The sequence below is a fragment of the Bombyx mori genome, chromosome 3, assembly GCF_030269925.1.
Source record: "Bombyx mori chromosome 3, ASM3026992v2".
In the NCBI taxonomy this organism is placed as follows: domain Eukaryota; kingdom Metazoa; phylum Arthropoda; class Insecta; order Lepidoptera; family Bombycidae; genus Bombyx; species Bombyx mori.
Genome location: NC_085109.1, coordinates 1,997,420 through 2,011,621, shown reverse-complemented (window position 1 = coordinate 2,011,621; position 14,202 = coordinate 1,997,420). Strand labels below are relative to the sequence as shown.

Sequence of the window (14,202 nt, the reverse complement as noted above, 5' to 3'; positions counted from 1 at the left end):
TTTTTTCTCTGAATTTCTTTAGTGACACAATGGCTACTCCTTTGTTTTGTATCAAAACGGCAGAATTTATTCAAAATAATATTTGCACTTGTTGTTATCAACAATGTGTTAAAAAAATTCACTGAAATAAGAATAGATTCCGAAAAGTTACAAAGTGTTAATTTCTGCCGTTCTCGTTAACTTGCTGCGGCGATATGTGGTGTAAGTGTTCGATTAGTGATTTTTTCTTTCATTTTTATCACTAACCCATAAAATGACCACAAAACTAAATACACTATCGATAACGCTTATCGACAACAATAATGCGCATCACTATGCCCGTCCATAAGGCTCGTGAGTGGAAGAGAGAGCGAAATACTCGCTTCGCCGCTCCGATTTTTTATGACCCAAACTGCACGGAAAAAATAATTCTACTATAGGTAAGGCATTCCTGAATGCATCGTCTCTATACAAAAACGATTTATTGCTAAATTGCGGCACAACAGAATTAGCTTGAGCAGCGGAAACACATATCGTTTCCACGATATCTTTTATAAAATAAACTGTGTCAGTCACAGTTTCCTGTTTTTAAAAGTGCTCCTGAATCCACCCCGTAACACTAACGACCCGTGCGGGCTCACAAGACGTCCCACCACCGACTTGAAAACTAAAAATGCATTTTTATTTGTATGTGTTCTAACGAATGAAACCTTTTAGGGTTTGATGAAAGTTCCTAATATATATATTTTTAAATATGTACAACAATAATAAATTTAGAGCTAAATTATTATGCTGTTTGTGTGTCCGCAGGCCAGCAAGGTGCTGCAGTCGGTGCGCATCCCGTAATGCGGCTCGGGGACCGCAAGTTGCCTTGGTACAGTCGCACAGCGCCGTGACGTCATACCCCACTCCCACCTCATACCGTTTGGTCAATTAATTACTTTAACGTCAATTCCAATTAGTTATAATGTTTCTTTTACGGTCACGCTTCGAATTAAGTGGACAGGCTGACAGCTCGCCTGATGTCTAATGTCCGTCTGCACCTGTCCTTGGGCTCCGACAACCACCTGCCATCATAGAGCACGTCAGCCTACTCGCAAATATTTGCAATGAACATAATATGTATGGTTTTGAAATTTCAAAAAAGAAATCAAACCCAATATCTAAAAGATATTTAATTCGTGCACTTAATAATATGTTCTTCGATCTTCGTCAACCGACTTCGACAAGGAGGTTCTCTGGTGCGTCGATAATTTTTAGTGTAACTATTTTTCTTTAACCGAGTTTCAATTCATAATTAGGTTACAAAAGAATTCACTTTCAAAAAACAATTTATGGATGGAGCCTATGAAAAAAAAATCCAAAAAAAACACAATATACTCGTTTAATATCAAGAAATATTTGTAATTTAATTTAGTTCGTAAACGTAAGGTCGTCGACCCCACGCGTCATATCAGTTGTTTGTGTTACATTGCGCGCTGTGCTAAAAAAAATGAATTCCATGAACTTGGCAGCCCAGGGTTTGATAACTTATTGAAGCAACGATTTAATCCGCCAATCCAAAATAGCATTAACAATAACGCATTCATCTTTTGTCACTAAAGAACTATCAAGTTATTTGATTAAGTCTATTTATTTAAACAATGCGTATTTTATTTTTAATTAACAAAAAAAAAACATTAACTATGAAACAAACAAAAAAGTTAATAAATAGTAATAAGAAAATGTAAGCTTTCATGACATTGCCTTTCAATTGTATAAAATAAGCAAAGGAACTAATTATACAGGTGAAATTATGTATGTAAATTAATAAGATTGAAAAAAGTCAAATAACTTTTAATATATGGAAAGAGCTAATGCTCACGGATCATCTGTTGTTAAGTGGTTACCGCAGTCTATATATGTTGCAAAATTACCTTGACATAAGCGCTAATATTAGTTGAGATCACATTCTATTTGAGGTATGAATTCCATATGATGTGTGTTATGAGCTCATATGAATTAGTACCAGTTTTCTATTTGGCTGGACTTTGAAATCATGCCTCCCTTGACCTTTGCTAATCTCTTAATATCAAGCTAAGCTTGTGTATGGACCTATTCCAATTCAAAATCGACGACAAAACTTCTAGAACTGGGCACAGATTATATCACTCCGGTGTGACCATCATTAACAACTAAACACGAATGTGTTGCCAGCGTCGAATTGCAACATTCAAAATGTCTAACTCTCAAAATTTATCACTTCGATAGAAACCGCTAATATGCAAAATAATCCGCCCGTTTCAAAAATATATAATATATATATTCACTGTGCTTTATTTAAAAATAAAATCAATAATATTTTAAGTAATAAATTATTATAATGGGATTTTATCAAAAACAAATAAATATGTACATAGTTAAATAGCATCTAATGTATATACAGCAGCAATATATGTAAAACTGTGGTTTCTGAACTTCCTTATAATAAAATTTTATTGCCGGATTAGCGCCCACTATAGATAGATCTTCTGGATGGCTTTAACAATCTACAAACACATAAAAAAAAATATCTACACATATATATAAACAGGCAAACAATGGCATTTTCTATTTGACGACCTATTCTCTTTCTTATTTAGTGGCTACAGTAGAGCTGTAGGGTTGTCAATTATTATTATTTTTCTTTTCAACATGTCATGATCAAAAAGGAATGAGTCAATGTATTGCATGATTGTTATGTGACATATAATTTTTTGGGTATAACTTGACTTAATTTCTTTCTTGATCAAGAAATAGTATTCGTAACGTTGGAATATAATGAGAGAGAAAATAATAAACGCGAAATACGAACCATAAATGAGTCGTCTATTATCAAAGGTGGCAATCTGTGCATTTGGACAAAAAAATGTTATTGATATGTCAATACAGATTGATTTGAATATAATCGTCTCCTTCAAAGAATACGGTTCAAAACCTGCATTAAATAAAGGTTAATACTTAACCTGTTATTTATCTAAGATGTCGTTCAGAAGAGTTTTGTGACTGCCAATGGAATACAAAGTCAATAATTCGTTTTTCTGATTTACCAATAATTGTCCAAAAGTCACATTGCCGGCTTTGATAATAGTCGACTCAAATATAACATTGAATATTAAAATGATTAATAATTAAAACACACACAATTCACAAAAAAAATATTTCCAAAAACAATATCTAGACTGAACTATAACATAAAAAAATAAAAATCTTGACAGAATAATTGTGTTCGGTTTATTGTTAAACAAACAAACAGACGGTAAAGCCTTTACGGTATTTTCTATTTTATTCTAATTACTATTTAATTTTAATTTATTTAAAAAAATATACAATTGAACATGTTTCATATTTACATTATAAATGTGAATCTGCTATAAGTATTTTGCCTATTACATAATATATTTTACAAATTTTAATTGAATTTCATGACGTAACTGTTTATTTGTTATTTATTTCAAATATATTTATTGGAGGACCTTGCCAATTGTAATATGAGTTACCAACTAATGATTATTATTTATTATCTAGTTTTAAATGAAAATGACATAATAGTATATCATTTTTCATACATTAAATTTTTCAATTTGACATTATATATATATGTATATATTTTTTAATTTAAATAATTAGGACTTTCACTTTTTTTAAATAGACACATCTTTCTTAAATCTTTAAAACGATAAAAGCTTATAAGCGAAGAATGTGTTTTTAATTTGTGATAATTTTAAAAATAACCTTATTATTAAATGTGTTTAACTTACTAGTAATTAAATTAATTTTAGTGTCGTGTAATGTTGTTTTGTGAGCAATTAAAAATATTTGTGTAATTAATTATTCTCTTCTCGCTCATGTTTTGCGTGATGCGTAAAAGTGAGAAAAAAAATGTTATGTATTATATTTATTATAATGTTGACTATTGAAAATACTTTTTAAATTCGTGTGAAATAAATTTAAAATTTATTAAACTAACTTGTTAATATTTTAAAAACATGTTTGAATGAATTGACGTAATAATAATTTTGAAATTGGGATCAAATTGGATTGCTGTGAAGCCGCACCCCGCAAATGGGAATCTCCCGAAAATGACTTATTGAATAGGAAAAGTTTTACATAATTACAATTATGCATTGTCATTTACATAAACGTCTACAAATTATAACGTCATTAAAATTGACGGCTTGAGAATCTTTCTCTTTATTCGGATTCTTTCTCTTTATATAATAATGTGAAAGAAGTTCTTCGGGTGGAAAAATCTAAAAGGGGGAGTACTGACGTTTCTGAGCACTCGCCCAAATTCTGATATAAAAAAACTAATTACATTTTAAACACGGGTGTAGCAAGCGAAAGTATGTCGTCAGAAGACAGTGTTTTTTGCTTGCTTGCGAATCAATCAAATAATTTTGGTATAAATAAAACAGTTTTATGAGGTTTTACAGTATATGTAATAAATTTTATTCACAAGCTTTTCAGGGTCACTCCAGAGTTTGACGAAATTCGATTATATTAATTTCATGTTATACTTTAATGAAAAACTAACTTCACGTAGACTCCTTCTAGATTTATCTGATAAAATCGGTATGACCACGGTACAAGAATCATGCTTCAGTATAAATATTTCAATAAAACACAGCGTGTATAAAAATAAATTGAAAATATTAGCTAAATTTACCAGAAATTGAGGAATTGAATGTTTGTTATAGAATTGTTGATATTGAGAGTTGTTGTGGAGAAAAGGGTTTTATAAAATGCTTAATCGATTTGAAAATGAAATAGTCGAGTGCATTATGATCTCGGCTGACTTAATAATAATGTATACCTAATGTAAATGATGACTTATCTGAAATTCTTAAATTCTTTCTAATTTATATTTGAGTAATTAATTAAACTTCAAACATCACCCCTAACGCCCTTAACTTACATTGATATTTTGAAAATAAAATATATTTCCAATAAAAATATTTGTATCGACAATTCCCTACCTGGTTATAGTAACTAAATAAAAAAAAATCTTTCTCGAACGGCCGAGAAAATTGCACCTTTTATCTATTCCAATTACGAAGTCCTATTTGACAGATGATATTAGGTGTTATGTTATTGTGTGTGTGAATTAATTGTCTAATGATTTAGATTGATTGTGTATTTTTTAAATGATGATTTACGACTATGAATAAAAAAATCATTATTATTTCAAATTAAGCGAAACGTAAAGAGTTACGTTCTAAGCTATGTCAAAAGGGACTTCGTAATTGGAATAGAGTATAAGTGTTTTGTCTTCGCCATAAATTGAACCCTCCTGATTTCTGGTAAAAATCTAGTCGTAGCTAGTTAAATCGATGCCGGTTATTTGTGTTTCAATATAACATGAAAATATTAATAATAAAAACACAAAAATCTAGATTTATGTATGTTTGAAAAATAATAATACTAGTCTTTAAAAAACCCACTCACTCATTCATGTGATATTTAGATAAATACGCGAGAATTTTCACTTTTGCATATATAATATTTATAGTTTGTGAAATATGTTTTATCCATTTCAGTCGCAAGCAAATATAGAGTGAATCAAATTCTAGTCTGATCATCCACTTAGAAATTAACTCTACATTTTGAATAAAATTAGTTTAAATCTGACATAATTTGCGACAGTAGTTCCGTTGTTCAAACCAAGATGGCGCTGAATGTTCATTTATTAAGAAACGTTCGTTCGAAACGGACGTTTTCGAAGTTGTAGTGTAAAATTCCCGAAATGTATAAAACATATTTAGCTTTCCACTGGTGTCGTTCAGTGATAGACGAAAAACTGTGATAGGACGAGCGCCTAGTTCGCGGGCACGTTATAAACGAACGCTTTGGGAACGCACATACGATGCTACTACGTCGAGAGGCAAAAGGCTATTCAACTTAGGCGACATTTTTACAACTTTACGGAAGAGCCATTTAAAGGTTACAATTTGGAAAAAATATCATAAAAAAAAAACTTCTTCACGCATTTGAATGGAGTAAACTTAACTGTAATTCAATTAAAAACATCGAACTGTTAAGTCTAATACCAAATAAAAACACTTTATTATAACAAAAGATAAATATCGCTTAAACCAAATACCCTTTCAGCTCTCTCGATATTATCAAATCGTGCTAATAAAAACGTTAGTTTCACTATTTTGTTTGTTTTTTGTTTTAGCTTAAGCGTAATTTTGTCTTATTGAGTTTTTCATTGTGCGTTCCCGAGGTGATGTAAAGCGCACGTAACACTTTGTAAGTTCACTCTGCCTCACAGCACGGAGCGACCGCTTCATAGAGACAGCTAGGCTGTGATCGCATGTAATGATTCCTCAATAAACTATTGTAAGTTACTGATTTAGTATATTTCATTTGTACCCAGCCGTGAACCCAGAATTTCAGGTTTAATAATTGTTTTTTCTTAGTTCGTTTTTATTTATGAAGGAAGTATTACTGGTGGCCCGGAGGCCTTTTCAGTTTTACCAGGGCGGGTAAGGGCTCAGCCAGGAGGGGTGGGATTTGCTAACAGCTACCCGAGCGCCTCCAAAGGAGACCTGGCAACTCAAGAGCAGCTGCTTCGCGAATGAATTTACTGCCGGATTGGAATCGCGACCCACTGAGAAGATCCGGCGAGAAGCTCAGTGGTTGTGTCTATGGACTAGCTCATGCGTCGGAGTCTACGAGTTCGACAAGGACGGTGAACGGTGCTTGAAAAGGCTTAAAGCACCGAGAGTGGATCCGGGGAATCCGACTAGACAGTTTTTGGGCGACGGCGGCTTTGCTTTGCCCACTCACGGCCGGATAAGTAATTAGCGGCGACCACAATAGGAGGGTTTTCGTGTCCCGCCGCTTTGTCGAAGTAGCTTTCTGGCGCTTACTTAAGTCTTACCGGACTATCGTACTAGATTTAGGTCGTTATGAAGATCTATATTCCTCACATACCACGGTGCACCAATGACAATCCTGCAGAAACGGGATTAAATACACTGGAATGAGTTTATGTGCATGCGGGCCGCGTGAGCGAACACTACACTTGAATAGGCCACGATCCACGTTGGGACTTATGCAAGTTTTGTAGAGTAACACCTTGTTATAAAGATACAATTTACTTTGCTTACAGATTATGGGGTAGAGTCGACAGAGTAGGAATGCGGCTCGGTCGCGTATTGCCTTAATGTGGGGACCGAATGTCTTCCCTATGCCGAGGGTGACGCCTAGTTGTAAATAAAAAACACATTTTTGTAAATTCTTTATTTTTCAAAACAGTTTCACAAGAGCATTGTCATATACATTAACAACATGTGTACATGTTTTTATGCAGTTTACTTAAAGAGGAATCATACACACTAGAATATCGGATTAAAAAATATGGGCTGATCTAAAAACAAGATTCGTTTATTTATGAAAATACATTCGACTTCTTTTTTATTTATAGGAAAGGCACATAAAAAGATTTTAATTGTTACGTCAAATCTAATGTTGTTAACAAAATTGTCAAAATTTGAAATCTAATGTTTACCACATACGTCAAGATATATATTATGAAGATATTTAAAAAAGTTGATATTAGTATATTGGATCTGAAAAAAATTTATAGCCTTAAAAACAATAAGAAATTATTTCATAAAACAATTCTTCAGTAGAGCAAAACTATTACTCACATTAGATACAATTTATATGAGTTTGATCATTTATATTTGGAATGACTGTCTCCATCTTATTAGCATTTGATATAGTAACACAAACTATATAAGACTCGAAATAAAAAAAACAGATTCAAAGTGAAATACACAAAATTTTGTTCTTTAAATGACGTCTTTTTATAAATAACGTTTTCCACATTATTAAACGTATATTATGTACAATGTCTGCATTATTAACACGTCACACTTGAGAGACTACACTCTGTCACCAAAATAAGTGTTAATTGTAAACCTCTCGAGTGCAAAGGTTTAACTATTGAATCCTAACACAATACAACATTCTGATTTATAATAATATAAATACATATCCTAAAAATTCGTTAATCCGATACATTTGTGTTGGCAATCTTGTATTCGTCAGAAATATCTATAAACATCAATAATGTTGCCAGCTGCAATAAGCTACAATAAGTTTCAGTGTCACAGCTTTACTTGAAATTGAAGTAACTTTGTAAATTTTATTGCATATTCAGTTTGTTGAAGTCAATAAGATTGAGTCAGTGAGCAATTTCTTTTCATACACATCAAAATATAGTTAAAAAGCAATTTATAAACTTACTACCAAATTTATAAAGATATAAATAAATTTCATACTGTTTCAAACATGAGAATTAATAAGGTTATTGACTGCAACCACCATAATTAGAACTATATATATATATATATATATAAATTCATAAATTAAACACAATTTAAAAAATGCTAAAAACATCTAATTGCCAAAAAAAAGATCTCCAATACTGACATCAGTTTAGGAACTACTTTTTAGTCGTTAAATAATTTAGTCAATTACAAAATGGCACGCTCATAGATAATAATAGACTGACCTAAATCAAAAAAGCAAATCGTTGAGAAATAACAAAATATTTTTGTAATTAAAAACTTGTCAGATTTCATTATTTCTACTTTAACGAAAATAGTCTGATAAATATTAAGCGATATAATAATATTGTAAGAATAATTGATCAGGCAATTTTGATACTAAAATGTAATTATGATAAATGTCACATTTTCTACCAAACTGACCTAATAATCAAATTGGTCATAATCTTATAATTCATTTAAGTACGATTTACCTGCGATTTTTTTACATAATGCGAACTTATATGTATCACTCTAATTTAAAAACAACAACGCGAGTCGAATGTCACAACAGTGTCGCCAACTTTGAAAACTTTCCCCCTAAAGCAATTTCAAAAACCACTAAATTCAAAACAAAACTCCCCAACGACGGACCAAGTATTTATTCACTACAATATAAGTAAAGAAATAAATAAAAATAATAAATAATTAGTGAATAACAATAGTTATTTAGTATTTTTAAGTATTTTTCTATATAACATTTTATCCCTAAAAATATCCCCAAAAAATTTCACCCCCTAAAAAAATCCCTGTATAGATTTTTTCCCCCTAAATTCGGGGGGAAAACCCCGGAGTTGGCATCACTGTGTCACAATCTCAGACTCTCAGACCCAAAATGGTTTATGTCACTGTCATGTTTACTTTACAAGCCTTGTCAAAAATTCCACAAGTAAAAGAGTTAAAGATAGCACTATTTTAGTCTAGAATATAAAATAATCGTAGAAATTCTGAGATTGGCAGATAAAGGATTTATAATAAATCTATGTTTGCTTACATTGGACCTAAATCGTAATAGGTCAGTCTATTATTAAGCGTGTGATTAATATTAAATGTAGAATATTAGACGACGCAGCTACCCTACAAAGAAGCCAGGGCTCTCTTTAGTCCATAAAACATAATGAAAAAAATTCCTTTGTTGCATTGGATAATCTAGGGTCCTACTGAACCAATTCTGAATATTTATAGAAATCTTATACCTGGGTGACGTATTTATTTCGAGGTAATGTATTTAATTGTATGTTATAATTAATAATTATTTAATATTAATTTATAATTAACGTAAAAGCAAGCCGTTCGGTTTCGAACGGAAAAATTAGTGTATTGTGCTGAAAAGACATTTCTGCGATTATATTTGTATTGTTTTTCCCTAAATTTTAATAATGAATTTTGTGCTTTTTCTTTCAAAAGTGACAATCTTCCCGTTTTAACTTTCAACTCTTTAAGCACCCTTTTAGCGGAAAAATAAAATAGATAACTATGTATAAATATTGTATGTATGTATACGTGATTTTATATGTAACTAAATATGACATGCAAATATGTTTTTTACTTTGAAAATATTGGATTTCCATCCTTAAAAATTTATAGGAGTGGAATTAACAAAAAAACCTTTCGCAGTGGATGCTTTAACACATAAAGACATCAATTGCTAAAATTTCAATATTATAATCGCAATTTCAGGTCTACGTTTACGAATGAATAATTATAACAAATCATAAATAAATAAATAAAATGTGATACCGACAAAGTAACTCCAGTTTGTAACCGAGGAGATGATCGTACTTTATGCAAGATAAAAACTTAAAATCCAAAACTAAAATTGTCTGAAGCCAACACTGAGTAAATGTGAAATTTTAAAATTACTTAAAATTATCTCGTTATGTTTCTCAAATGTATCTATTTCCTTAAATTCGTAATGTATAGGTATGTACATTAAAAAAGTGTGTAGTATTGTCTATGGTAGATCCCTTGTCTGTGTGTATGACGGATGAACGGAAAGGATTAGAACCATAGAGCCACGACAGAGCACTGGTCGAGATTTCCATTAAACATAATGATGTCGCATTAAATAAATAGATACTTAAATAAAATAAAACTTAACTAAGGTCATGAAAAACATCCGTTACGTTAATTTCTTATTAATAAAAAACTATCTTACCGATGCATGTGTGTAAAATATTTTACTTAAAAGCGAAATGGTTAATATTTTTACTCGTCAGCTTTGACGTTAAAAAGATATCGAAATAATTCATGAATGTGAGGATGCAATTTAAAAAAAAAAAAAAAAATATATAATTCACACGTGCATTCATTCGGTAATTTCGCTGTTCATTATATTGGTCCCAATTAAAGTTTTTACCGTATGTTTTTGTACGAATTGTTTATTTCGAATGAAACCTTTCTTTCTTTGTTCGATAAATAATTTTACAAATATTTGGTTGAAATTTAAATCTGAAGGTTTTTTTGTTTTTTTTTTTTAATTTCTCAATCCGCGACAAATTTTTCAAACGCATGAAATGAACGAGCAAAACTACTTATGGAACTATGACGTCACGCACATATGTCAAAAATCACGACTGTCATCGACTGTACTTAATTCTCTTTAAGAGGCACTAAAACTAGCGTTGCTATTAATGTACGTGACGTCACAGTTGCGGCCTACATTTATTTTGATACTATTCAATGACGCATTTAATTAATGAATAAACGACGTGTTAATAATTCGGTGAAAGCACTGTACATACGCAGATATAACAGATTCGGTTTTATACGCGCTGTGAAGTTCAGTATGCTTAGTGCGAGTTTCTTAACGTTCTCGATAGCGTAAAAGTTAACCTAATTTTGTATGCAGTTGGAACAGCGCCCCTAGCGGCAAACGTATGCAAACGATCGCACTCCATACAAATTTGAGTTAACTTTTACGCTATCGAGAACGTTAAAAAACTCGCGCTAAGCACACAGAGGCGCGGTCGCCCCGCTCGGAATGCGAGCAATACTACATGGTAGCCAAGAGAGTATATGTACTGAATTTTATTACTTTTTTTTACAATATTGAAATAAAATATACAAAATAATAGTAATGGGGCAATTACGAATCGATTTTTTTGTGAAAACTACCGCTGCACTAGTTATAATGAAGTACTTCAAGTTATTAGGGGGATGCGAAATGATAAAATTACATATGTGTATGTGCGTATACTGAATATATCCGCGACTAAATATTTAAAAAAAAGGTAAATTAGAAAGAAAAAAAATCATCGAAAACTCAACTATCAGTCACAACGTAGATTTGAAAAGCGAATTTTGTAGACGCGCATTGTATAGCGAACACCTCAAGCGTTCTCCTGTCAATTGTTCGTCTTACATTGCGTGCGAAGCGGAGCGTTAAAAAAGCCAAAACGTTACGAATCTCATGCTCGATCTGTCTTACTTTTCTGGAATAGTTACTCCGATACGCCTTCCGTAATGGTAATGAGGTATATTTAAAAAAAAAAACCAGAATCAACTTTTAATACCAGCGCAGGCGACACGAACGTATAAATGCAAAATTGAATTGTACCAACGAAGACTTAATACTTGTGACTTGTCCTTTAACATTAGGACATTATAAATTATGAGTCGGGTTCCGAACTCCTGACGCCGTCTCCGCGACCCTAACATCCACATTCATCTTCCGGTAGATTTATTTGTACTTCTTAGCTAAAGGTCACCGCGACAGAGGTGTCCTGCAGTACTACGACAGAAGCACTGATATGGAATGAACTATATTCAAACTGCTCCAAGATATTTTTCAAGAAGGTTCCTGGCTTCGGTGTGCTGATAGGCCAAATTTGTTACCGAGCCAATGCTTAAGTTTTTTCCGTCGTTTCGAAAACTCGTATAGATGCATCGTGAAGTGTGCTAACGAATGCGCACGTGTGCTCACGAGTGCTCATGTGTGCTCACGGGTGCTCACGTTTCTAATTTCACACAATATGAATGTGGATGTCGGGTACGCCGTTATACTAAATAAATCATTCAGAGTCCTTTGCGCGAGCCGATACGTTACGTATTCATATAAATAAATCACAATACTTAAAATTACATTAACAGCCTTTTTTTGAGTTTTTTTTTTTAATATTTTTATTTTTTATATTTATATAACACAAGGAGCGTCTTAGTGTCCCGCTACACGGACACGTGTGACGAAGCCGTTTTCTTCTCGTGTCAATATCAGTGCGAGAATTTGGATCTATATTTATTGATAACGTCTAAACTACAAAGATTTTTCTAGTTGAATATCTAAACTAATGTTATACTGTAATGAATTCGAAAATATTTATGTAAGCAATTTGCAACAGAAATCGGAGATAAGAGGAAGCTAAAATATAGAACTTATAGAATTTACTTTTTTAATGAGGTGGAGGTTTAAGAAATCGAATAGTAATTAGAAATTAGCACCAAATTCTCACACAAAAATAAATATTATTTACAAAAGAATGTACAAAAGTGTATGATTTATTGTTTTTAAATTATTAATACAGTATAAGAATATACGAATACGAGGCAACACTTAATACTAATTGTCTGTCAGACAGGTTAATATTTAAATACAAATTTTTCTATAGATTTCGATTTCTATATAAACACTTACATTTTCGACTATTCATTAGTAAGCTCGATAAATTCGTATTTTAGTCGTAGTAAGCTCAATTTTATGGCAACATTTGTAAATACAGTTCCAGTAAGTATGATAAAAGTTCTTACAGTACCCGCCGATAAATATTGCACGTCGACCTTTGGAAAGAGACAATCGGCTAACATCGGTTATGTAGAGCGCTATCTCTGTCACACACTGCCTAAGTGACGTTTGTCAGGCGTTGTTATGCGGTACAGTGCGGTAGGACTGTTAGAGGTTCGTAAAACAGAGATAGCGCTCTACAGAACCGATGTTAGCCGATTGTCTCTTTCCAAAGGTCGATGTGCAATATTTAACGTCGGGTACTGTACTTTTGTCCGTTAGTAAATAAAGACTATATATGCTTGTAATGATTTTTAAAGAATTCGAACATTTAATTAAAATAAACACGACATAATCCCGTAAAAACATTTTAGGGGCGTGCGTGACTCAAAATTAAAAAAAAAACGTTTTTGCTATTCTCATATATTATTGGATTAATTTTACTTGAACGTTTTACTATCGTTAATATCGCAGGTTGTTAAAATGTTAAATAATAAATCAAATACTATTGTCATCTACCCTCCGAGTCCATTGCGGGGAATCTATGCAGCACGCATAGTCCCAAAAACCCCATCAGATGGCGCTGAGTGTTCTATGATTTTAACAATGTCCCAACAAAACCCACGTAATGAAATGATATTGAACAAATGTATTTATCGTATAAAAAAATCAATTTTGATAAGTTCTCTTACCAGTAATGAAGTCGGTGCAGTAGCGACAGCCCTACTGTGCCACAGACTTACAAACAATCAGACAGATGTCTTTATTTACTAACGTCATTCCCTGTCTGACCGTCGCCTGTTTAGACTTTCTCCTCGTTCAGAGGCTCCTCTTCTTTCTTCTCTTCGGTTTCGTTGATTTTCTTTGGTGAGTTCCAGGGCTGCAGTTCCCCGGAGCCGAAGAGTACGAAGCAAAGGGCTCCAACGATGTAAGTCCCGGATAATATATAGAAGACTATCCTCCATTGTTCGATCGTATTCTGTGGATTTTATTGTTGGTATTAAGTTTTAGCGAATTTCAGCTCTCTTGATTTGAATATAAGGTCTAAAATATTTTTTTCTGAAATCGACACTATAGAAGTACAACTATTTTTAGAAATCACACAATAAAAATAATGGCTAATTTTATTTGATTTAATTA

The 14,202-nt window shown here is 32.2% G+C and overlaps 2 protein-coding genes across 2 annotated transcripts in view; one reads left to right on the top strand and one right to left on the bottom strand.

Moving 5' to 3' along the window:
- Nucleotides 1–6,354, top strand: part of LOC101736753 (zinc finger-containing ubiquitin peptidase 1) — a 29,324-nt gene extending 22,970 nt beyond the window's left edge. Inside the window, exon 16 of the mRNA XM_038020140.2 lies at nucleotides 790–6,354. Coding sequence (XP_037876068.1) covers nucleotides 790–825 — 36 coding nt within the window. The 3' untranslated portion in view covers nucleotides 826–6,354. The remainder of the gene's footprint in view (nucleotides 1–789) is intronic.
- Nucleotides 6,355–7,233: 879 nt separating this feature from the next.
- LOC101743670 (sialin) overlaps nucleotides 7,234–14,202 on the bottom strand; it is a 78,254-nt gene continuing 71,285 nt past the window's right edge. Inside the window, exon 12 of the mRNA XM_038021329.2 lies at nucleotides 7,234–14,041. Coding sequence (XP_037877257.1) covers nucleotides 13,865–14,041 — 177 coding nt within the window. The 3' untranslated portion in view covers nucleotides 7,234–13,864. The remainder of the gene's footprint in view (nucleotides 14,042–14,202) is intronic.